Consider the following 26,458-nt stretch of genomic DNA (forward strand, 5'->3'; position numbering starts at 1 on the left):
TGTCATTCCTGTGTGTGACTTCCTGATGTCCAAAATGGGGGAATGATAAGGGCCAATAGGGGCTGTAAAGAAATTAATAAATGTCGCTTATCAAAAACGAGTACCGTATATATGCTTATCAATCTATTTTAGCAAAAAGAATATTTTAGCAATATATTGTATGTGTAACAGAAGTCATGACTCTTTAAGGAAGTACGTCTGATCTAAGTGGAATCAGGAAGTTCTAAGGCCAGATGTCTCGGGATGTAGTAAGACCTAGCCTAACCGCAAAGAAGATTATCAGCAATTTCTTAAAAGTCATATATCAAGCCTGAATGTCAAAGTTTATTGAATGATTATGTCATAGGTTTATTGTCAGATATAGAAGTCATGAGTTTATCATGAGGTTATTCCTTGTATTACCATAGGTCGCATCCCTGCGTGGGCGATCTTCTATATAAACTGAGACTATGCCAATAAACACTCAGAGTTCATTGTTTTACCATATACCATGTGTACTTTGACTCTCAAAAAGGAGCGCTCCTCCTGCTTAGGTCAATTCGGAACCGACAACATAACTGACCAGTCTGTTTGAACAAATTAACCCTCGACAATAGTGACAGTCATTGGCTGGAGGGCAGGATGGGTGTGGCTAGCTGCAGCTCATGAATATGCAGGACTAGTTCTGTGTCTGCTACTACTAATAAAATGCAAGTTTCTCCAAAACTACTGCAGAGATGAATGCATCAGACACATCACTGCAATCCCAGCTTTATGGTGTGCTCAATGAGGGCTGAAGAAGACTTTGTCTACCAGTTTTATTATATGAATATATACAGGGAAGGGGGGACTCCGAAAATAAGTCATGATCTCATCAAGCATTTCTTAAAGGGGCAGTTTTGTGGTGTGAAGACAAAATGTTACAATAATTTCTAGTTAAATGGGTTTTCCCATGAGTTAAAGAGAACCTAAGTTATGGTGCTGTCAGGGGAGGTGACAGGGAGCCGGGGATGGCCCGTAAACCGGGTAGGACTGCAGTCGGCCATTAGTCAGGAAGACGTCCCAGCACTGTGGTAGATGATGTTACTTTAGGCCAGGAGCAAAGTGAGCAAAATCAGGGACAGCCAGAGACAGAACACCAGGAAGCCAGAGCTTACAAGAACCTTGAGCAGACCAAAAGGACCTTAATCATCAGACACAGGAAAGGATACCTAATGCATGCAAGGAACACTGCAGAAAGTGGGACACTGGTCCTTTAAGAGCATGGCCATGCATGCCTGTACGCCTCGGCTGTAGAATGTCTGCTACAGTGGGGGGTGTAACTGCGTGCTGGGGCTCCCAGGAGAAGTGACTCACCAGTCACATAGAGTGACAACAGAGTATGTCCACTGAGGATACTTTTTATTACAAGGATCTACCACCAATAGTGCATTACTATCCAGAGCTGCACTCACTATTCTGCTGGTGGAGTCACTGTGAACATACATTACTTATCCTGTACTGATCCTGAGTTACATCCTCTATTATACTCCAGAGCTGCACTCACTATTCTGCTGGTGGAGTCACTGTATACATACATTACTTATCCTGTACTGCTCCTGAGTAACATCCTGTATTATACTGCAGAGCTGCACTCACTATTCTGCTGGTGGAGTCACTGTGTACATACATTACTTATCCTGTATTAATCCTGAGTTACATCCTGTATTATACTCCAGAGCTGCACTCACTATTCTGCTGCTGGAGTCACTGTGTACATACATTACTTATCATGTACTGATCCTGAGATACATCCTGTATTATACTCCAGAGCTGCACTCACTATTCTGCTGGTGGGGTCACTGTATACATACATTACTTATCCTGTACTGCTCCTGAGTTACATCCTGTATTATACCCCAGAGCTGCACTCACTATTCTGCTGGTGGAGTCACTGTGTACATACATTACTTATCCTGTACTGATCCCGAGTTACATCCTGTTCTATACTCCAGAGCTGCACTCACTATTCTGCTGGTGGAGTCACTGTGTACATACATTACTCATCCTGTACTGCTCCTGAGTTACATCCTGTATTATACTGCAGAGCTGCACTCACTATTCTGCTGGTGGAGTCACTGCGTACATACATCACTTATCCTGTACCGATCCTGAGTTACATCCTGTATTATACTCCAGAGCTGCACTCACTATTCTGCTGGTGGAGTCACTGTGTACATACATTACTTATCCTGTACTGCTCCTGAGTTACATCCTGTATTATACTACAGAGCTGCACTCACTATTCTGCTGGTGGAGTAACTGTGTACATACATTACTTATCCTGTATTGATCCTAAGTTACATCCTGTATTATACTCCAGAGCTGCACTCACTATTCTGCTGGTGGAGTCACTGTGTACATACATTACTTATCCTGTACTGACCCTGAATTACATCCTGTATTATACTGCAGAGCTGCACTCACTATTCTGCTGGTGGAGTCACTGTGTACATACATTACTTATCCTGTACTGACCCTGAGTTACATCCTGTATTATACTGCAGAGCTGCACTCACTATTCTGCTGGTGGAGTCACTGTGTACATACATTACTTATCCTGTACTGATCCTGAGTTACATCCTATATTATACCCCAGAGCTGCGCTCACTATTCTGCTGGTGGAGTCACTGTGTACATACATTACTTATCCTGTACTGACCCTGAGTTACATCCTGTATTATACCCCAGAGCTGCACTCACTATTCTGCTGCTGGTGGAGTCACTGTGTACACACATTACTTATCCTGTACTGATCCTAAGTTACATCCTGTATTATACCCCAGAGCTGCACTCACCATTCTGCTGCTGGAGTCACTGTGTACATACATTACTTATTCTGTACTGCTCCTGAGTTACATACTGTATTATACTCCAGAGCTGCACTCACTATTCTGCTGGTGGAGTCACTGCGTACATACATTACTTATCCTGTACTGATCCCGAGTTCCCTCCTGTGATCGGTGATCCTACCTGTAGTGTCTGGTGTCCTTTATGGCCCGGTCACTGGGGAGGCGCTCACTTTCCCTCTGGTTGAAGGCGTACAGCCTATAGGGGTCTTCTCCGGGTTTCCATCTTTGAGCATTCAGATATCTGCGCTCATCGAACTGGTCCCACAGGTCATCCCAGTCCACATCGGTGTCCTGCAGACAGGAAGACAACAAGCAATTATTGGTGCCCCATCCTTGTGATATACTAGCAATGTCCATACAGACAGAACCCCTTTAAGCGACAGTTTCAGCTCTGCTGCATCAGTACATGAAGCCGTTATTCTCCGCTCTCCAGCCTGGAGTCTCAGATATGGGGTATAATATAAACATTAGGTGGATATACATCTGACTGCAGCGATGTACAGATACAAGTACGCAGCTCTCCTGCCGCTAATGAAAGCTGCGCCCGCGTCCTGCAATCCATCTCCCGCTATCTATCATGTTCTTTTAGTAAATGCACAAAAGTGGGGTGTTTGAGGAGCGAGATATTTATCCAATAATTGACTTTTATTCACTTACAGCTCCGACATTCATCACAGTAATAAGACGCGGGGAAGCGATTTATACGCTTATGGAGGAGAACCTCTTATAAGACGCCACATATCTGGTCGCCCTAATAAATCTACTAGTAAATGGAAAGGCTTGTGTGTAAGGAGGTTGGGTGTGTGGAGGATATTATTAGGGTGGGTATACAGTCACATATATATATATTCGTATATATTCCCCCGTTTTATCCGTTCGCCCATACAGTAGGTGCGATTCCCAGACGCATGACCCTCATCTATCCGATATGCAAGTAGATATGCCATAAAAGTTGGGAATACATGTACATGGAAGCCTTTAATCCACACTGGGTGCTTACATTTTGTTCTGGGGTTCCCACATTTGAACACCTACTAAGAAATGGGAACCCCAGGAGATAGAAAGCTAGATGGGGAGATTGTGTAGAGGGTTAACAAACCCACGAGAAATGGAAATTGAGGAGTCAAAGATGTCTGTGTGAAATTCTGCAGATATAAGTTGTAACCGGGAGAAGTCATCATGGTGATCTAGGCCAGCTGGAGAAGGAAAGGCAAAGTGCACAACCCCAGTCAGGGGATATCACTTGTTATCACTGGATGTCTTGGTATTGTAATCACTTACATGGTCCGCTGTGCGTCTATGCAGAGCTGCTATCTACCGCTATATGGTCACTGTATAGGGGGCAATGGTTGTCTTTATATAGCATTTTTTCATTATGGATTTTGATGCGGATACGGCAAAGCAGCGTTTGTCATTTAGCCGGCAAGTTCCTTCACCCTCCATTCTGTTGTCCGTATGCTATCTTCAATCATCTTGTTCTGTCTGAATGGAGCAGACAGGAGTAGATGAGTGCTGATATCACACTGAGAAGGGAAGAAGCCTGCAGAAGAAGTGCATGCAGAGAGGGATGCGGGGGAGGGTGTGTGCAGGATGGGAGCCGCTCAGCGCTCACCTCCGTCACTGGTCCTCCCTGTGTCCATGGCAGCAGATCTGCAAGAGGGGCCACGAAAAGTGCAGAGAGCCAGCCAACATACCTGACAGAGGGGGCACACTGGATGCGGGTAAGTACACAGACTTATCTGTCTGGTATAGAAACATTTTTAATGCATCGTGTATAAAAATACAAAAATGTCTCTGAATGTCCTTACATGTGTGTAAGAGTGCGTCTGTGCGTATATATATATATATATATATATATATATATATATGCAGTACCCATCTCTGGTACATTTCCATGTTGCTGCAATTTATGCTGCATGATTAACCCTTTCCAATCTAATTTGTATTCTGGTTTTCCTAGGGGGTTTACTCTTTCTGCCGTTATACAACAGCACTATCTGCTGGCTAAAGCCAGTACTGCATGAGGTGACATGTTGGATAGGCTCCGACAGCAGAGAGGCTTGCAATATGCAGTAAGACAACCCCGTCGGACGTCTTCCAACATCGGAGCTGTACAGCCTTAAATCATAATGTCTTTAGACGTCAGACAGTGGATTGGAAAGGGTTAATGCTGTAAAAAATGGCAAAACTGATGTTTTTTTCTCCCTTCCCTCCAAAAAAAAATTCTTAAAACTTCTACCCAAAAAATTGAACCAATAAAAACTAAAATTCCCAACGCAAAAACAATCCCTCAAAAGTTAAGGCTTTTGAAAAGTGTGGATGAAAATCCCCCAAACTTGTTGCGCTCCTTGCTCCAAAATAGGCCGCGTCACTAAGGGGTTAAAGACCCAACCATAAGATAAGATATAAGAAGTACTAATAATACTTTGTAGACTTGATCAGTAAGAACATTATATCAGGACTAACAGCGTTCACAGTGATTTATTCCCCGCGTCCTCCTCCATCTTGTAGAAACGGCTGATATTAATTACAACAGCCGTCTTGCTGAAGGTTTGCGCGGTCTGATAGGGACAGTGACAAAATGTCATCTCCGGCAGAAGATGTTCCGTACGGCCCGCGCCGCGATAACCCATTCGCTTTATTGTTATGAAATGTACACATTAAAAAACACTTACAGCCTCTAATTATCACCACATCACCTCAGCCGTGAAGAATTAGAGCTTAGATCCAAGGTCTCTCATGAGCCGCATCACCGGCCCGCTGCAGCGGCGAGATAACACCCTCCATACACCAATAAGACAGAGGTTTCATCTGAGAACTTGTCAGACAATTTAGATGAGTTGTAAAATGAGATGATTAGGTCAGTGGTTACTCAATGAACATATGATGAACGAGACAGAGCGGGATATTGATTATTCCTCTACTCCAGAAGAAATACATATTAAGCATTAAGTAACCCAGAGAACCTTGTCACGATTCTCTTTAGAAAGCAGTCAAATCTTGCTCTGGTTACCTGCACTAAAACTGAATATAACTACTATAATACTGCCCCCTATGTACAAGAATGTAACTACTATAATACTGCCCCCTATGTACAAGAATGTAACTACTATAATACTGCCCCCTATGTACAAGAATATAACTACTATAATACTGCCCCCTATGTACAAGAATATAACTACTATAATACTGCCCCCTATGTACAAGAATATAACTACTATAATACTGCTCCTATGTACAAGAATATAACTACTATAATACTGCCTCCTATGTACAAGAATGTAACTACTATAATACTGCCCCCTATGTACAAGAATGTAACTACTATAATACTGCCCCCTGTGTACAAGAATATAACTACTATAATACTGCCGCCTATGTACAAGAATGTAACTACTATAATACTGCCCCCTATGTACAAGAATGTAACTACTATAATACTGCCACTATGTACAAGAATATAACTACTATAATACTGCCCCCTATGTACAAGAATATAACTACTATAATACTGCCCCTATGTACAAGAATGTAACTACTATAATACTGCCCCCTATGTACAAGAATATAACTACTATAATACTGCTCCCTATGTACAAGAATGTAACTACTATAATAGTGCCCCCTATGTACAAGAATGTAACTACTATAATACTGCCCCCTATGTACAAGAATGTAACTACTATAATACTGCCCCCTATGTACAAGAATGTAACTACTATAATACTGCCCCCTATGTACAAGAATATAACTACTATAATACTGCCCCCTATGTACAAGAATATAACTACTATAATACTGCCCCCTATGTACAAGAATATAACTACTATAATACTGCCCCCTATGTGCAAGAATATAACTACTATAATACTGCCCCCTATGTACAAGAATATAACTACTATAATACTGCCCCCTATGTGCAAGAATATAACTACTATAATACTGCCCCCTATGTACAAGTATATAACTACTATAATACTGCCGTATATGTACAAGAATATAACTAGTATAATACTGCTCCTATGTACAAGAATATAACTACTATAATACTGTCTCCTATGTACAAGAATATAACTACTATAATACTGCTCCTGTGTACAAGAATATAACTACTATAATACTGCCCCCTATGTACAAGAATATAACTACTATAATACTGCCCCCTATGTACAAGAATATAACTACTATAATACTGCTCCCTATGTACAAGGATATAACTACTATAATACTGCCCCCTATGTACAAGGATATAACTACTATAATACTGGCCTCTATGTACAAGAATATAACTACTATAATACTGCCCCTATGTACAAGAATATAACTACTATAATACTGCCCCTATGTACAAGAATATAACTACTATAATACTGCCTCCTATGTACAAGAATATAACTACTATAATACTGGCCTCTATGTACAAGAATATAACTACTATAATACTGCCCCTATGTACAAGAATATAACTACTATAATACTGCCCCTATGTACAAGAATATAACTACTATAATACTGGCCTCTATGTACAAGAATATAACTACTATAATACTGCCCCTATGTACAAGAATATAACTACTATAATACTGCCTCCTATGTACAAGAATATAACTACTATAATACTGGCCTCTATGTACAAGAATATAACTACTATAATACTGCCCCTATGTACAAGAATATAACTACTATAATACTGCCCCTATGTACAAGAATATAACTACTATAATACTGGCCTCTATGTACAAGAATATAACTACTATAATACTGCCCCTATGTACAAGAATATAACTACTATAATACTGCCTCTATATACAAGAATATAACTACTATAATACTGCCCCCTATGTACAAGAATATAACTACTATAATACTGCCCCCTATGTACAAGAATATAACTACTATAATACTGCTCCCTATGTACAAGAATATAACTACTATAATACTGCCCCCTATGTACAAGAATATAACTACTATAATACTGCTCCTATGTACTAGACTATAACTACTATAATACTGCTCCTATGTACAAGAATATAACTACTATAATACTGCCCCCTATGTACAAGAATATAACTACTATAATACTGCCCCCCATGAACAAAAATATAACTACTATAATAGTGCCCCCTATGTACAAGAATATAACTACTATAATACTGCCCCCTATGTACAAGAATATAACTACTATAATACTACTCCTATGTACAAGAATATAACTACTATAATACTGCCCCCCGTGTAGAAAAATATAATTACTATAATTCTGCCCCCTGTGTAGAAAAATATAACTACTATAATACTTCGTCTTATGTACAAGAATATAAGTTGAGATCAGGATGGATGTAGTAGAGCTGTGTGTGTAATATGATGTGTGTGTAATTTGTGGTGTCAGGATGGATTTAGTAGAGCTGTGTGTGTTTTGTGTGTGAATCAGGATGGATGGAGTACAGCTGTCTGTGTGATGTGTGGTGGTCAGGATGGGTGTAGTAGAGCTGTGTGTGTGTGATGTGTGGGGATCATAATGGATGTAACATGTAGCAGAGCTTTGTGTTTAATGTGCTGTGTGTCTAATGTGTGGGAATCAGGATGGATGTAGTAGAGCTCTGTGTGTAATGTGTGGGGATCATAATAGATGTACCATGTAGCAGAACTGTGTGTGTAATATGTGGGAATCAGGATGGATGTAGTAGAGCTCTGTGCGTAATATGCTGTGTGTGATATGTGGGGTCAGCCTGCATGTAGCAGACCTGTGTGTGTAATATGTGGCAATCAAAATAGATGTACAATGTAGCAGAGCTGTGTGTGTAATGTGCTGTGTGTAATGTGTGGGAATCAGGATGGATGTAATAGAGCTGTGTGTGTAATATGTGGGGATCATAATGGATGTCCCATGTAGCAGAGCTGTGTGTGTGTAATGTGCTGTGTGTGTAATGTGTGGGAATCAGGATGGATGTAGTAGAGCTGTGTGTGTGATATATGGGAATCAAGATGGATGTAGTAGAGCTGTGTGTGTGATGTGTGGGAATCATAATGGATGTATCATGTAGCACAGCTGTTTGGTGCATTGCACCACCAGAAAAAAAGTGGTACTATAATTTCCTAATAATTACTAGTATTGGTTGCTTTTTTTAATCTGTACTGCGCATGATCGATGGTGAGCGCCTGTGGTTATCCGCAATACATATTACGTGGGATGGTTGGCCGGGGTTACAGCCGGATTTTGCTGTGGGAACCTGCATATGGAATCCGGATTGTTCGCATTCAGCTGGCCTCAGAGTAATGTATTATGGACTGATGTGAATTCTGCATTTTGTAGCAGTCATAGTTTCTGCATAGTAACATATATGTATACACATATCACTATATAGAACCTGACATTTTTGGAGAAGATGAAAAGCACAGCGGGGTGAGGCTCGGTGTCTCGCGGTCACTGTAGGCAGATGTGGCCATAAGCATCATCCAGGGAGCTCATTAGGCCGTGCCAATTCTGGAGGTGATCATTTTTGGCCAGATGTCCTGCTGCCCCTGAGGCGCACATGGTGCATTGAGATAAATAGAAGCGTGTGATGTGGACATTATCGCATTTTATTGCTTTTACATATTTTTTGATATTTCTGCTGAAATGTACCCGAGCAGCAGCTTGTTGATAACGGAGATCAGCGGGAAGAACGGCCTGACAAGATATAAATTTACCATAATGTAACATTTGAAGTAGCCGGCGTTGTAATGCCAGTAAGCTCCCACAGCAGATGTTTGAGCCCAAGTCTACACAAGCTGGTGATTGTAGTCTATGCCAGGGCTCCAATCGCGTGCCAGCTGTGCTCTTATTATCCCCACCATCATTTACTTCAGGCTGGATTACAGCCCATAAACTATGTTTCATCTCCGTCACAACAGTCCTGTGCATCGCCCACTGATTTATAGGACAGATGCCGAAAACTCTTCATGTTGAACTCTTCTTGTAATTGTTGCGGTTTTATGAGCAGGCGCCATGGTCGGGATTCGCGAAGATGGTTAATTAAAGGACACTCTCTGTAATTAGATATAGAATTTATATGTGTACATTGCTCAGTGGTGACCTATCCGGGTTCCTGGGCTGGAATCTACTGAAAATCATACACTCTACCTACCGACAGCTTCCTGTAGAGTTTGGCAGTTGGCTTCACCATATACGTAGGGTGGAAGGAGGTGGGAGACTTATGGACCTACTCAATGGTGGGGCCCTCAGGAAAATTAAAGTTGTTTGACTGCTCTGTATATTCCCAGACTCTGGACATTGTAAGTTTTTGGACATCAGTTGGTCTCCTTGGGTTATTTGCTAGTGTAGAAAATCAAAACCTTACAAAAAATTTCTCCAGAGGATCCTATAGTTCTAACCTTGGCTTTGGCACTGAATCTTAACATCTAAGTAGGGTGGAAGGAGAAGAAAGACCTATGGACTTACACAATTGTTGGGTCCTGAAGAATTTCCAAGATGCCCGTCGGCTCTCTATGCCCCTGGACTCCGGGCCTTGTTAGCTTTTGGATGTTAGTTGGTTTTCTTGTGTTATTTGCTAGTGTAGAAATTCAAAACATTACAAAAACATAACTCCATAGGGTACTATAGATCTACCCTTGGGTTTGCCAATGGGTCTCACCATCTGACCTCGTAAGCTTTTGGAAGTTAGTTGGTTTCCTTGAGTTATCTACTAGTGTAGAAAATGAAAAAAATGAAAAAAAATTTCTCTATAAGATACTTTAGATCTACGCTATATCCGAGAAACTGGAATGAATGCTCTTGTAAGGAATATGTAACACCATCACAAACCAATGGGAAAAGTAGTCTGTAAGCCCTATCAGTGTTAGACTGGACTACCTAAAGCCCATCAGAGAAGGTGAGAATGAAGCACCCTAACTGAGATATTCCAAAACAGCTGTATGTCTTATTTTTGGGTTTGCACCCATTGTTATATCAGTGCCTTAGTCAAGGTCTACTGGAGAATCTGCACTGTTGGCCAGTCCAACTGTAAACACCCACAGTAACTGTTATTGGCAAGAGATCACAGAGTAATGTTCAGTAAGGAGTAAATCAGTCTGGAACCACTCTGCTTTCTCAATGCTATATCCCAGAATCATATTTATGGGGGTTTCATATTTCTTATTAAGGCCCATGGGTGTCATAGAGGGGGTCTCCTGCTGAGGACCACCTCTATAAGCCAGAACAGAGAGCCCTTGGATGGTATCAGGTTGGGGTGTAGGGCATGCATAGTTGATGAGGGTGCTAGGCCTAGTGGACATGATGGGTTGGCTTGGGTTGCACTAGTCTTCCATTGTGTTGGTAGTGGGGGCTAGTAGGCATCTGGCTATGCAAGGTGTGGGGAAAGAAGACTGGCCTGGGACTTTGGAAGGTGCATTTTAATTTTGCTGTTTGTTATATAGGAGTAGAAGGTAAGTTAGTAAGAGGTTTCTGAAGACTCTAGGAGGGACATTTTAAAAACTACCAACATTTTTAATATTTCACTCCGCCAAGTGAAAGGCCATAGCAGACTGAACCTCATGCAAAATAAACTCAGGCCCACATCATAAAAGAAAATGATGGCGCTTGGCTCCGTATCCGGGGAGAGTTAATGGAGTACACTGAGCACTAAGGACGGCTGTAATTTAACTTTTTAAGGGAAACAGTTCTGCGCCGAGAATTTCCCCTATGAAATATGGTCCAAACTTTATAACTGTAATAACTCTCGGCGACCGTGGGGCCGTTCATCTCGCCAGCTGCCAAGAATGTTAGAGGTTGAGACTCGATCCGTTGTTGATCTCCGCACCGTTTATCAAATTATCGGAGTAATTATTCAATTTGGACTCTTTAGTGCTGTAATTCTTGAGCTCAGATGCGATTAAATGAAGCATTGCCTTTCATTATTCCGTTAACTTCCCAGTTTGGGTTGAAACTATTGTTTCCTGCATCTTTTCTATACTAGGTAGAAAACATCAATTACCTAGGTAACAATAGGGCAGGAGGGTAGTATGGTAATTATGGAATTCCTTATAGGGGCTCTATGATCACCCACAATAAAGAATTAAAGGGGTCTTACAGACCACCCCTTTAATATGGGAGCTGCACTAGGAGTAACCACTTTGGATTAATTTGCCCAAGTCTCTGTTTGTTTATGGCTGTCTTCTTCCTGGCGTGTAGAGTAGGGTCCTGAGCTGGGGACCCCTTCTATGACAGCCAGAGAAAAGCCCATTTAACCCCTTTGACCACGAAGCCGAAACAGCTCCATACATGTCAGGTGCCAGTTGTGTTAAATGGGTTGTAGCAACATTTCAAGTTATCCCCTATTAACAGGATAGGGAATAACTTTCTCTTCGGTGGGGGTCTCACCACTGACCCCACACAATCTGGAGAATGGAACTTCCGTGTCCCGCTCTCCTGTCACTGCGGGGGTCACTTCTCCCCCATAGTGACATCACTCTGAATGAAGCGTAGTCAGAGCTTCATGCATTAAAATAAAAAGTCAGCTTCTCACTTTCCCCGCTGCCCCATTCGTCCTCCACTGCCAGATCCGGTCTGCCTATGCTGTCATTGGTTGCCGCAGCTTGTGGACAGTCTCCTCTACTTACATCACAGATACCAGTAAACAGACAGCGGAGACCGAAGCTGGCGGCGGAGGACCAACGGGGAGAGCTGAGTAAATGCTGATTTCTTATTTTATTACCTGGGGGAACCGTTAACAGGGGTTTCCCTTAACTCAGACAACTCCTTTAAGGGGTTAAAGTGACCCTCTAGGAAAATAATCTAGTGATGTAGCTTCTTTTCTGGCAAGAAGGTGCCCATCCAACACCCAAAGATATACCCAGCATCCAGGTCTTCCCAACACCGGAAGAGATTGTATGGAGTGGGCTTTTGAGTTGAACCCGCTCCATACATGGTAGGTGCCGCTTGTGTTATTTAGCTGACACCAGTCTGTAGTGGCCGGGATCTGAGATAACTCCAATCCTGGCAGTTTAACGCTTCAGATGCTGCAGTTAATAATGACCATGGCATCTAAGTGGTTAGACAAAAGAATAGAGCTATGTCACCCTATCAGTTCCTTCCATGAGACAATTCTTGGGTGCCGAGGGATTATCATGGCAGTAATGGGCCTGCAGAAGGCTTCCAGGCTTGCCATTATAGTATATCTATTACATTTTGACTGCGACAGGGTGTAATAGAATGACAGTCAAGGAACAATATATGAAGTGATCATATGTTCAAGTCCCACTACGGAACTAAAAAAAGAAAAGAAAAAGTTTACTAACATTTTAAAAAAATATATTTTCAAAAAGTCCTATTTTTCATGTAAAAAATATAAAGTACAAAATATAAACCTAATTGATATTGCTGGGCCCAAACTAATGAAATATATATATACAGGGAGTGGACAAAAATATGGAAACACCGTACAAAATGCATGGGATTTTAATCAGTAGCACTGAGCTGACCTTTTAACCCCTGCTTGGCTGACAGCTTTCCTGCCAAATTTGTGTTTACTTCACCTCTTGGCCTGCTCTGGGTGGATTTGGGAGCCAGCTGGTAACAGCAGCTGACCGGCTCAAACCCCTGACCAATGGAACCTTCTTGCTTGGGCAGATGTTCACTTCTGCCCGGCACTATCTGTGCCATATTAACTCCACTGAAGTTACATGGGATTATAAATCATATTTCAATAAGACACGTAAAGACTAGAGATGAGCGAGTGCCCAAATGCTCGGGTCCTTGTTGTTCGAGTCGAGCTTTTTGTAAAATTTGAGAGCTCTATTCGAGTAACGAACCCCATTGACTTCAATGCGAAACTCGAGCATTTTTGTATGGGACCCGCTGGTTACCGAGCTTTTTTTTTGTTTGTGTTCTCTCTCTCTCTCAAACTACCGTTGACGTGCGCAGCGTCGCAGCGGGGACGGGTCAAAACTGACACGTCACAGCAGGGAGGGGCCAGAACTGGGGCGGGGTTGAACATGGCGTGATGCTCGCTTGAGTAGCGAGCACCATCGAGTATGCTAATACTTGAATGAGCATCAAGCTCGGAAGAGTACGTTCGCTCAACTCAAGTAGAGACCGATTCTAAGGTATGCATTTCGTACGGTGTTTCCATAGTTTCGTCCACCACCTGTATATATACATATATATATGCCATACAGCAAAACTGTTAAAAGAAAAATACAAAATGCGAGAATTGCTGTTTTGTTGCCACTCCCCTCAAAAAACATTGAATTAAAAGGTATCAATAAGATGAATATTCCCTAACATACCATAGTGCCAGTGAAGACTATACCTCACCCTGCAAAAAGACATAGGACCCCACGCAGCATCCTTGGTGGCAATTTTAAAGAGCCCTGCAGCTCAGAATATGGCGACGCAAACCAAGTTTTCTCCAAAAAGTTTTTAAAAATTTTTTAAAAGTAGTAAAATGTTAAACTATCTACACAAAACCCATGAAATAAAGGCAGAATTGCGTTTTCCCTTCTTCCCCCAAGTTTTTTTCCGTAGCTTATATGATACCACTACAAGAATACAGCTCACCCCACCAATACAAGCCCTCATAGGGTGATGCTGACAGGAAGGTAAAACAGTTATGGGTCTCGGAAAAGTAGAAAAAAAAAAAAATGGAAGTGAGGGAGTGGAGTTAATTGACCCCCCGTGTTCCGTCTGGAGCGGTAAGTGACGTTCTAAGCGCCCAGATCCACGGTCGCACAACGTTTAGTTAAACACAATAATTCATTGGTTCCCAGACACGCTGATAAATTAGTCAGTGCGTTTTTACTTCCCGACATAAAGAAAGAAAAAAATCAAGTGAACATAATTACTTGTTTGATGTAACATTTGTGTAATTAGAGACAAACACTCGGCTGAGCGCACATCGCGTGAATGAACCAGTCACTGCCATTAAGAATTACCATACAATGCGGAGTCCCGTAAATGTCAGGTGCGATCCGGTGACTACTCTGACCCCGCTAATTATAGACGCTGATGGATTCCGAACTGACATTTCAGCTCAGAAAGTTTCCAGTGCGGGAAAAGTCTAAAAATAAGAGAATAAGGAAGAAAATAATCCCCGGCAGCAGAATACATAAGTGAGGAGAAGCTGAGGGCTGAACCCCGGGCATCGGTGAGAAGATACTTCGGGGGCATTGACTCTCATGCATCTAAGGTCATCATTAAAAGAGGACCCATCACTTCCTCATGGCAGCGGAGAGGGTCATATAGACTTGTAGCTGCGGACCCACTGACTCCAACAATGTTTTTCTACCCTTTGTACTCGCCCCCTTTCCCTCATACAGGCTCTTCTTAGATTTGACTCCCAACACTATGAATATGGCAAGTGGGTGGTCCCCACTGCTTACTGTCAATGGGTGATGTCAGATTTGTGTTCTTGTTTTCTTAGTTGCAATCACCCAGGGGAGAGTATTGAATGTTGAAATTATTATAAGCTAACGCCATTCTAACTTATGTAGGCACACATAGTACTGTATTGGTGTCTGTACTGGCAGAAGATATAGGTACATATAGTACTGCCTGCCTGTAGATAATGTAGGTACAGGTAGTGCTGCCTCCCTGTCTCTCTCTATAAATTATATATGCACAGATAGTACTACCTGCCTGTCTCTCTCTCTCTGTAGATGATGTAGGTAGAGATAGTACTGCCTCCCTCTCTCTCTCTGTAAATGATATATGCACAGATAGTGCTACCTTCCTGTCTCTCCCTGTAAATGATATAGGCACAGCTAGTACTACTTCCCTGTCTCTCTCTGTAAATGATGTAGGTACAAATTATACTGCCTCCCTGTAGATAATGTAGGTGCAGGTAGTGCTGCCTCCCTGTCTCTCTCTGTAAATTATATATGCACAGATAGTACTCTCTCCCTGTCTCTCTCTCTGTAAATGATATATGCACAGATAGTGATACCTCCCTGTCTCTCTCTGTAAATTATACAGGCACAGATAGTACTACCCACCTGTTTCTCTCTGTAGATGTAGGTACAAATAGTACTGCCTCCCTGCCTCTGTAAATGATATAAGCACAGATAGTACTACCTTCCCGTCTCTCTCTGTAAATTATATAGGCACAGATAGTACTGCCTCCGTCTCTCTCTGTAAATGATATAAGCACAGATAGTACTACCTTCCTGTCTCTCTCTGTAAATGATGTACATACAGATAGTACTGCTTCTCTTTTTCTTCCTGTGAATAATTCAGGCACAGATAGAACTGCCTTGTCTTGTAAAACTGTGTTCAGATCTGCTTTATATTCTTTTTATATAGATTCCAGTATCGTTTAAGACAAGAATAGCAAAGTTGATTGAATCTCATAAAATGCATCAAAATCCAATTGAAAGTAGATCATCCATAGCTTTTAGGGCCCTATTATACCAATAAGAGCCTAAATGATGTATCCACTGTGAGTATTGCCTCTATGGACTCTCCATAGGTACACATAGAACTGCCTCCCTGTATTTCTCTGTAAATAATGTATAGTAGGCACAGACAGGGCTGCCTTTCTGTTTATGTCTGTAAATTATGTAAGTACAGTTAGTTCTACCTTTCTGTCTATCCTTGTAAATTTTGTAGGTACAGATAGTACTGTCACCCTGTCTCTTTATGTAAATTATGTGGGCAGAGATAGTACTGTCTCCCTGTCTCTTCATGAAAATTATGTTCATACAGATAGTACTGTCTCCCTGTCTTTTCATATAAATTATCTGGGTACAGATAGTACTGCCTCCCTGTCTCGTCATATAAATATATCTCCTTGTAAGTTATTTAAATGGATATAGTACATCCCTGTTTTTCCCTATAAAAGCTGTAGGCACAGATAGTATTGCTTCCCTGTCTCTCCTTGTAAATTATGCAGGCACATATAGTACTACATTTCTGTCACCGGCATCAGGTAGGAACGGTCCCTATGGTGTGTTGGGCTGGGAGGTCGTATTGTGGGCCATTGGGGAACGAAAATAGGTGGAGAAGGGTCAAGCTGCTGGGCAACTTAGACCTTAACCATGTACAGGAGGGGGTAGTGTAATCGATTTAGCTCGGGCGTCCAACACCCGACGATCCACACCACAGAGTAGTCCTTTAGGCACTGGTTCCATGCTCTGAACAAACTGCAATTTTACTAAAACTTGTCCAGTAATCACTCCAGGAAGACTTCGAGTGGAACTCTGTATGCCGGTACTGCAGGTCTGTAATCTGCAACCAGTGGGCGATGTGATGGAAGCACAACACCAGTTCTTCAGAGAGGACCCAGTGCCACCACACAAAGTCTGAATTCCCCATAAGAGAAACCGGTTTGCATGCCTGGTCATTCTGTAGCTCGGACTCACTCTGAGGAAGATGGCGCCACCTCCTCCCAGACTTGCGCCGGAGCCTCCACTCTACTTTACAGTAACTGAAACCTCATTAGGTACAACATAGGCAAAACAAAAATATAGTGTAAACCGCAGTGGGGAAAGGAAACGCAAGAGGGGAATGTAGGCACAGATTTTATGATACCGTTAGAGGTCGTTACGTATCTTCTCCCCACCGCCGACCACATGAGACCTCCTGCTCTCTACAATGCATTGACTCCTATATTAATCCTGCAGGCAGCAGAGCCGACGTGCATCTCATAGTATTCAATGCATGAGAATTCTTTAGCCAGGTAATAATTCCAAGGCCTTTGGATCTTTAATAAGCAAAGTGACTGGATGACTTTCATTCTGCAGAAATAATATTTTAATAAAGTTTTTCACAAGCGGCAATAAAGGATATCTATAGTCCTTCAGCAGCAGAAAGCGCCAATTCACTGGGAGATTGCTTGAGAATCCCATTACGGGGCGGACATTTAGAGGCACATAGTTACCAACATAAATAGTCGCAGGGAATTCTGAGGGTGTCGGGTAGAATCTACTTATCAAACCGCAAACAGCTTGAACTGGTTGTCGTTACACCGCAAAGAGTAATTAAAGAAATGCTGAAGGTCAGCGGTGGCTGAAAATACAAGGCAGGGGCCAGCTGGGAGTAGGCATGGACTGTGGTCAGCAGTGGTGGCTGAAAATACATGGCAGGGGCAGCTGGAAGTAGGCATGGACTGTGGTCAGCAGTGGTGGCTGAAAATACAAGGCAGGGGGCAGCTGGGAGTAGGCATGGACTGTGGTCAGCAGTGGTGGCTGAAAATACAAGGCAGGGGCAGGTGGGAGTAGGCATGGACTGTGGTCAGCAGTGGTGGCTGAAAATACAAGGCAGGGGGCAGCTGGGAGTAGGCATGGACTGTGGTCAGCAGTGGTGGCTGAAAATACAAGGCAGGGGCAGGTGGGAGTAGGCATGGACTGTGGTTAGCAGTGGTGGCTGAAAATACAAAGCGGGGGAAAGCTGACAGTAGGCATGGACTGTGGTCAGCAGTGGTGGCTGAAAATACCAGGCAGGGGGCAGCTGGGAGTAGGCATGGACTGTGGTCAGCAGTGGTGGCCGAAAATACAAGGCAGGGGGCAGCTGGGAGTAGGCATCGACTGTGGTCAGCAGTGGTGGCTGAAAATACAAGGCAGGGGCCAGCTGGGAGTAGGCATGGACTGTGGTCAGCAGTGGTGGCTGAAAACACAAGGCAGGGGGCAGCAGGGAGTAGGCATGGACTGTGGTCAGCAGTGGTGGCTGAAAATACAAAGCAGGGGAAGCTGAGAGTAGGCATGGACTGTGGTCAGCAGTGGTGGCTGAAAATACCAGGCAGGGGGCAGCTGGGAGTAGGCATGGACTGTGGTCAGCAGTGGTGGCCGAAAATACAAGGAAGGGGGCAGCTGGGAGTCGGCATGGACTGTGGTCAGCAGTGGTGGCTGAAAATACCAGGCAGGTGGCAGCTGGGAGTAGGCATGGACTGTGGTCAGCAGTGGTGGCTGAAAATACAAAGCAGGGGCCAGCTGGGAGTAGGCATCGACTGTGGTCAGCAGTGGTGGCTGAAAATACAAGGCAGGGGGCAGCTGGGAGTAGGCATGGACTGTGGTCAGCAGTGGTGGCTGAAAATACAAGGCAGGGGGCAGCTGGGAGTAGGCATGGACTGTGGTCAGCAGTGATGGCTGAAAATACAAGGCAGGGGCCAGCTGGGAGTAGGCATCGACTGTGGTCAGCAGTGGTGGCTGAAAATACAAGGCAGGGGCCAGCTGGGAGTAGGCATGGACTGTGGTCAGCAGTGGTGGCTGAAAACACAAGGCAGGGGGCAGCTGGGAGTAGGCATGGACTGTGGTCAGCAGTGGTGGCTGAAAATACAAAGCAGGGGGAAGCTGAGAGTAGGCATGGACTGTGGTCAGCAGTGGTGGCTGAAAATACCAGGCAGGGGGCAGCTGGGAGTAGGCATGGACTGTGGTCAGCAGTGGTGGCTGAAAATACAAGGCAGGGGGCAGCTGGGAGTAGGCATGGACTGTGGTCAACAGTGGTGGCTGAAAATACAAGGCAGGGGGCAGCTGGGAGTAGGCATGGACTGTGGTCAGCAGTGGTGGCTGAAAATACAAGGCAGGGGCCAGCTGGCAGTAGGCATCGACTGTGGTCAGCAGTGGTGGCTGAAAATACAAGGCAGGGGCCAGCTGGGAGTAGACATGGACTGTGGTCAGCAGTAGTGGCTGAAAATACAAGGCAGGGGGCAGCTGAGAGTAGGCATGGACTGTGGTCAGCAGTGGTGGCTGAAAATACAAGGCAAGAGGCAGCTAGGAATAGGCATGGACTGTTGCCAGCAGTGGTGGCTGAAAATACAAGGCAGGGGCCAGCTGGGAGTAGGCATGGACTGTGGTCAGCAGTGGTGGCTGAAAATACAAGGCAAGGGCCAGCTGGGAGTAGGCATGGACTGTGGTCAGCGGTGGTGGCTAAAAATACAAGGCAAGGGGCAGCTGGGAGTAGGCATGGACTGTTGCCAGCATTGGTGGCTGAAAATACAAGGCAGGGGCCAGCTCGGAGTAGGCATGGACTGTGGTCAGCAGTGGTGGCCGAAAATACAAGGCAGGGGGCAGGTGGGAGTAGGCATGGACTGTGGTCAGCAGTGGTGGCTGAAAATACAAGGCAGGGGGCAGCTGGGAGTAGGCATGGACTGTGGTCAGCAGTGGTGGCTGAAAATACAAGGCAAGGGCCAGCTGGGAGTAGGCATGGACTGTGGTCAGCGGTGGTGGCTAAAAATACAAGGCAAGGGGCAGCTGGGAGTAGGCATGGACTGTTGCCAGCACTGGTGGCTGAAAATACAAGCAGGGGCCAGCTCGGAGTAGGCATGGACTGTGGTCAGCAGTGGTGGCTGAAAATACAAGGCAGGGGCAGCTGGGAGTAGGCATGGACTGTGATCAGCAGTAGTGGCTGAAAATACAAGGCAGGGGGCAGCTGGGAGTAGGCATGGACTGTGGTCAGCAGTGGTGGCTGAAAATACAAGGCAAGGGCCAGCTGGGAGTAGGCATGGACTGTGGTCAGCGGTGGTGGCTAAAAATACAAGGCGGGGAGCAGCTGGGAGTAGGCATGGACTGTGGTCAGCAGTGGTGGCTGAAAATACAAGGCAGGGGGAAGCTGGAAGTAGGCATGCACTGTGGTCAGCAGTGGTGGCTGAAAATACAAGGCAGGGGCCAGCTGGGAGCCCAAAGCGGGAAATCACTTATATTAAAGGCATTCCCGATTTCATCTATTTGTATACGTATTAAAGGGGCCATTCCATATTTTGTAAATAGAGATTCAAGTATCTCCTTTTGGAGGGAAGCATAGGACAGAGCGGGAGATGTTGAGCTCAGGCGGAAAAATATAGTTTTCCTATGATTTCATTCAGTATTTTTATGCAATAAGCTGTGTAAGTGCTGTCAAGACTTGTAGAGAAAGCCCATGAGTAGAGATGAGCGAGCATACTCGATAAGGCAAACTACTCGAGCAAGTAGTGCCTTATTCGAGTACCTCCCCGCTCGTCTCTAAAGATTCGGCTGCCGGTGCGGGTGGGAGGTGAGTTGCGGCAGTCAGCAGGGGGGAGTGGGGGGGGGGGAAGAGGGAGAGAGAGATCTCCCATCCGTTCCTCCCCGCTCCCTGCCGGCACCTGAATCTTTAGAGACGAGCGGGCAGGTACTCGAATAAGGCACTACTCGCTCGAGTAGTTTGCCTTATCGAGTATGCTCACTCATCTCTACCCATGAGTCCTGCTTACCCCTCCCAATCATAAAGTAAGACCCCATTTAGACACAACGATTATCGCTCAAAATTTGCTCAAAAGCCGTCTCTTGAGCGATAATTGTTGTGTCTAAACACGCAGCTATCATGCACTGTTTGTGCACAATTCGCTCAGCGTTGTCTTTCAGCTAGCTGAAAGACAACGATGAGTCTTATCAGGACCGGGCGCTGAGTTCTCGTCGGGATACTGCTGATACTATAATTTCAGCTGGTATCCCGCTCGGAAAACACAGTCGGAGTATGAAGAAGACAGCGCTTCAGCTGTCTTCTGTATACCCCGCTAGGAGCGCTCAGCTGTATACCAGCTGAGCGCTTAGTGAACATAGCAGGAGTATGCAGAAGACAGTGCTCCAGCTCCTGCCCAATCATAAAGTAAGCCCGTGAGCCCTGCTTCCTCCACCCACTCATAGAGAAAGCCTATGAGTCCTGCTTCACCGTTCCAATCAGAGAGTAAGCCTGTGAGTCCTGCTTCCCCAGCCCACTCATAGAGAAAGCCTGTGAGCCCTACTGTCTCTGCTCACTCGTAGAGAAAGCTTCTGAGTCCAGCATTTCATCCGTTCATAGATAAAGCCTGTGAGCCTTGCTATTTTCATTCTTTCTCAAAGAAAGCCAGCGAGTCCAGCTCCCTCCTTCCCAGACGTTTTCTAGGAGTGGTTGGAGGAAAATGCAACTCACAGGCTCTTTCTATGAGTAGACAGGGAGAGCAAAGGGGAACCAGACACACGGGATTTCTCCAGGAGTGGGCAGGCGTTCTCCATAAGTGGGTGAATGAGGCAAGATTCACGGGTTTTCTGGAGGGGCAATGGCAGCTCTTAAACAGCTTTTTTTAAGTCAAGTGAGACACCTCTTCCCTCTAATGAGCATGATCCTGCATATAATAAGTATTAAGGACCCTATAATTAACATGTCTAACTCAATCCTCCGGAGACACCACCATGGCAGATTGTATGTCAATCAGGAGTTTACAGACAGTCAATCAATTAGCTTATTTGCTTCGTATCAACATGGGAAAATGGCCTTCTCTGTACATAAGGTAGAAAACATGTATTTATGGCATTTACATGGTTGTCAGGCCAAGAAAAAGTTTATAAAAATCACTTTGAATGTTTTAAAATAGTTAAAGAAGTGATATTCACCGTATCGATGCCCTGCTGCTCCCGATCTGACCCTTTGTGGGGTCTCCCAGTGGTCTCTCTTGGCACGGACATGTGACTGCTGTAGCTAGTCATTGACCAGCCTGTTGTATCCACCGATTGGCTGCAGTAGTCACATGTCCGTGCCAACGAGAACTAGGATGGCTAGTGATTGGCTACAGCAGTCACAAGTCTGTGTCAACCAGGAGCAGGGAGTAGGGAAACCAATATGAGACCTCGGGAAGCATCAGAACAGGAATAGTAGAATGATCGGTAAGGTGATATTACTTCTTTTAGTACCATAAAGCATCAATAAAAATGTAATCCTGCTTCCCTGCCCACTTATAGAGAAATCCGCTAAGTCCTGCTTCCCCTGCCCAATCATAGCCAGACATCTCCTTTAAAGAGGACCTGTCACTGGATAAAGCCACTCTCAATGGGTGATACTGAACTGTCAATCAAGCCTGATATCACCCATTCATGGTGACCAATGGGGACCTCCCACTTGACATATTGCCATGGCCAAGAACCGAACCTAACAAGAACCTGTCCAGGTGAAGGCAGATAAATATGGCCATGGCTGCAAAGCCACCAATCATTTGGGTCTAAATAGAGCTGGAACCATATAGCTCAACTATATTTTGTAGCAGTTTATGTATTGACTCCGCCTCCAGCTGTATAGCAATCACTGAAAAGTTTTATTGAGTGCTAGAGACATAAATAAGGACCTATACAGAAATCATGGGACCAAATAAAAAAAACTAAGAATGTGCCCAACTCCACTTTGAGACCACTGCAAACCCAACCGATATACACATAACATAGGCGGACCTATTCACATAGCATATACACATAACCCATAGACACGTGACTTAAGAAGAACCTGTCTGGGTGAAGAGAGATGAGCATGAAAAAATAATAAGCCATGAAGCATTTGGCTCTAACAATAGCTGGCACCATAAAGTGCAACAGTATTTTGCAGCAGTTTATTTGCAGGATCCGCCTCCAGCTGTAAAGCAATTATGGAAACGTTTTTTCCAGCGCCAAAGACAAAAACGGACAGACAGAGAAACCATGGCGTTAAATAACAAAACTGAGAATAGGTCCAACTCCACATTGGCGGTTGCTGCAAACCCAACCCCATCACATATGACAAAGGCAAAAAGTCAAATAAGCTGGAGCCATTAAATCGGTACTTACAAAAAATTGCTGTCTGATCATTAATGGTGGGAGGTAGAGAAGCGCAGCACAGGAGAGGTTAATCTCTGCGTGCAGTTTTTGTAAGGTTAGTACATTGCCACAATTTCCTTTCAGATGTTTCCACCTCCGGCCCTGACTTAGCGGCGTGTTACAGGCAGACTACATAATAGTAACTGGACGCCCAGTGGGACAATTTCTGTTCCAAACGAAATTTTCTTAAGAGAAAGTAATTAAACCTTCAGCAAACAATAGCAATCACCGCGGTTACACTTGTCAGCATCGTTGCTGCAGGACATTCTCATGTGCCTGGAGATTGTTTGCTAAAGATCTCAAACTACATTGTCAGATGTTGTCTCAGGTCAGTCAGTAATTGACTTTCACTCGTAAGGACAAAGAAACCTGAAGTAAAGTGCTGCATCATGTTCCTTTAAGTAAGACTATATAGAAATATTAATAAAAGAAGTGCCAGTTCCTTCTGTAAATGTTCAGAAATCGATGAATCATTCTGTAGTGATACAAGGAGAGAAAGGAGGAGGAAGGGGATGCAGCTGCAGGATCTCTCCCTCAGTGTGTCTGTGAGAGTTCATGCTGTGAGAGGGGAGGAAGAGCAGCAGCAGAAGATTCCTATTAGGTGGTAGGTACAATTGTATTATGTCTCCACCACAAGTATGGGTGGGGATCTAGTGATGGCCTGTATCCGCCCACTGTACGCCCACAGGCTCCAGATTGGCTGGCTGTAGCAGCATGGGGATTGAGTTTTGCCTGGGATGGAGGTTTAGGGTTAGTTTAAGTGTTAGGCTTACATTATTAGGTCTTACATGGAAGCATTTACAGCTAATAATGTAACCCTAACACTTAAACTAACCTTAAAGGGGTTGTCTCGCGAAAGCAAGTGGGGTTAAGCACTTCTGTATGGCCATATTAATGCACTTTGTAATATACATCGTGCATTAATTATGAGCCATACAGAAGTTATTCACTTACCTTCCCTGCGCTGGCGTCCCCGTCTCCATGGCTCCGTCTAATTTCAGCGTCTAATCTCCCGATTAGACGCGCTTGCGCAGAAGGGTCTTCTCCCATCTGTTCGGTCCGGCACGAGCGGCATTCTGGCTCCGCCCCCTTCTACGCGTCATCGCGTAGCTCCGCCCCCGTCACGTGTGCCGATTCCATCCTTCTGATTGGCTGGAATCGGCACACGTGACAGGGGCGGAGCTACGCGATGACGCGTAGAAGGGGGCGGAGCCAGAATGCCGCTCGTGCCGGACCGAACAGATGGGAGAAGACACTTCTGCGCAAGCGCGTCTAATCGGGAGATTAGACGCTGAAATTAGACGGAGCCATGGAGACGGGGACGCCAGCGCAGGGAAGGTAAGTGAATAACTTCTGTATGGCTCATATTTAATGCACGATGTATATTACAAAGTGCATTAATATGGCCATACAGAAGTGCTTAACCCCACTTGCTTTCGCGAGACAACCCCTTAACTGCTGGACTATTTAGTCCAAAACTCTTTCCCCACGCTGTCCGCACATGCTGTTTCTTGGGACCCCGCTGTTGGAACGGTGGGTGCCTGCCACTGTGGAGAAGGCCGTTCCCCGCCAACGCTGTTCCTCTGTGCCCTGCTGTCGAACGCCACCTGCCTACCACTGTGGACGAGCCCGCTCTCCGCTGTTTGCAAGTTAGAAGCGCCGCTAGGCATGGGGCGATGTCACAGCTGGCGGGGGACGGGGAGAGAGAAAGCGCATGGCCGCCTTCAGCGGTGGAGTACTACACCAAGCACGCACAGCTTATATGGCATTCCACTGAGTCGGGAGGGCCGCGAGCTGGGAGGGGAGAATGGAGAGTGGCTGCGGGGATCACTGATAACACTGGAGCCGGGAGGGAAGAATGGAAACTAGCTGCGGGGGGTCAGTGTAATTGCACAGGGATAAATCCACACTGGACATCCACACAGACCATCAGCCAATCGGAAGGTAAGGGTGTGACAGGGGGTTGTCAACTCCAACTAAGGCCGGTCAGCCCCTAGCTTCCGGTGTCGACAAGATACACCAGTACCTAGGAGGTATTAGGGGTACAAGTGACACTTTCCTTGTCCTTCAGGTTTTAGTACTCTGCAATCAACAGTTCACCCGAAGCGGCACATTTATCTGCTGTTTACAGGACATGTGGAATATTTCATTTGTGTGAAACCAAATAACATAATAAATTAACGGTAACTACGTGTAAAACTTTCTCATGAAGGTGACTATTCACAAGATGCTGAGGTGTGAAAATCAAACTCAAAACAGAAGTGTTAATCTAGTCGGATGCTGTAAACCTCGGATTACTTAAAAGGTGCAGTAACAGAAAAGGTCCAGATTTCTGTAATGCTCTGCTGATGGAAGCTTCTGGTTTTTGCCTCAATCCCTTCTCTTGTATACCTTCCAGATATAATTTATAATATATGCACATTTAGGGGTTTTCCAACCTGTACAATAACTTGCTCCAGAGTAGGGAATGGCATCAAAAATAAAAGAGCCATTACTCGCCCTTCTACTGTGCTAACTCCGCCCACCCAATCACCTTGCCCCACCCCCGCTGAAAATGGGTTAATTACTCTCCTGCAGCAAATTGATTATCTGTATTAGTGGGGACCAAAGCAGAGGGCTGAGAAGAGCTAGACTGGAAGGGCCTGGTGAAAGTTTTTTTTAAAGGTTAGAAAGATATGAGCATATTATGGGGCATTTATGTGCCAACGTACGGACGAGTGCTCTGGCACCAAATGAGGCTCTACCAACCCAAATTCAAAGGATCATAAGAATCAAGGATGTTCTGAGTTCGGGTCACTAGCCCAGAATTGGTCCGGGCTACTTGTCTGTATTACAAGTGCATAAATGTGCCTGCAAAACGCTTGTGAGAGACTGCTGTGAGGGTTATTTTGACATGAAAACCCCCTTTTAACCCCTTCCCACCCAAGGGTTTCCTCAAATAGGCGTACACTTACGTCCCATGGATGGCATGGGCTCAGAAACTGAGCCTGCTGTCAGGACAGTGTCCGGGATATGGGGGTCCCTGAGATATCCCGCAACCCCTGTCCCTGCCTACTTGCCCCCCT

General features: G+C 44.7%; 1 protein-coding gene across 1 annotated transcript in view; it reads right to left on the reverse strand.

Moving 5' to 3' along the window:
* Positions 1-26,458, reverse strand: part of GALNT14 (polypeptide N-acetylgalactosaminyltransferase 14) — a 499,381-nt gene that overhangs the window by 247,498 nt on the left and 225,425 nt on the right. The window contains exon 2 of the mRNA XM_066595121.1: positions 2,992-3,161. Within this exon, the coding sequence (XP_066451218.1) occupies positions 2,992-3,161 (170 nt within the window). The remainder of the gene's footprint in view (positions 1-2,991; positions 3,162-26,458) is intronic.

The sequence above is a fragment of the Eleutherodactylus coqui genome, chromosome 3 (assembly GCF_035609145.1).
Source record: "Eleutherodactylus coqui strain aEleCoq1 chromosome 3, aEleCoq1.hap1, whole genome shotgun sequence".
Taxonomy (NCBI): Eukaryota; Metazoa; Chordata; class Amphibia; order Anura; family Eleutherodactylidae; genus Eleutherodactylus; species Eleutherodactylus coqui.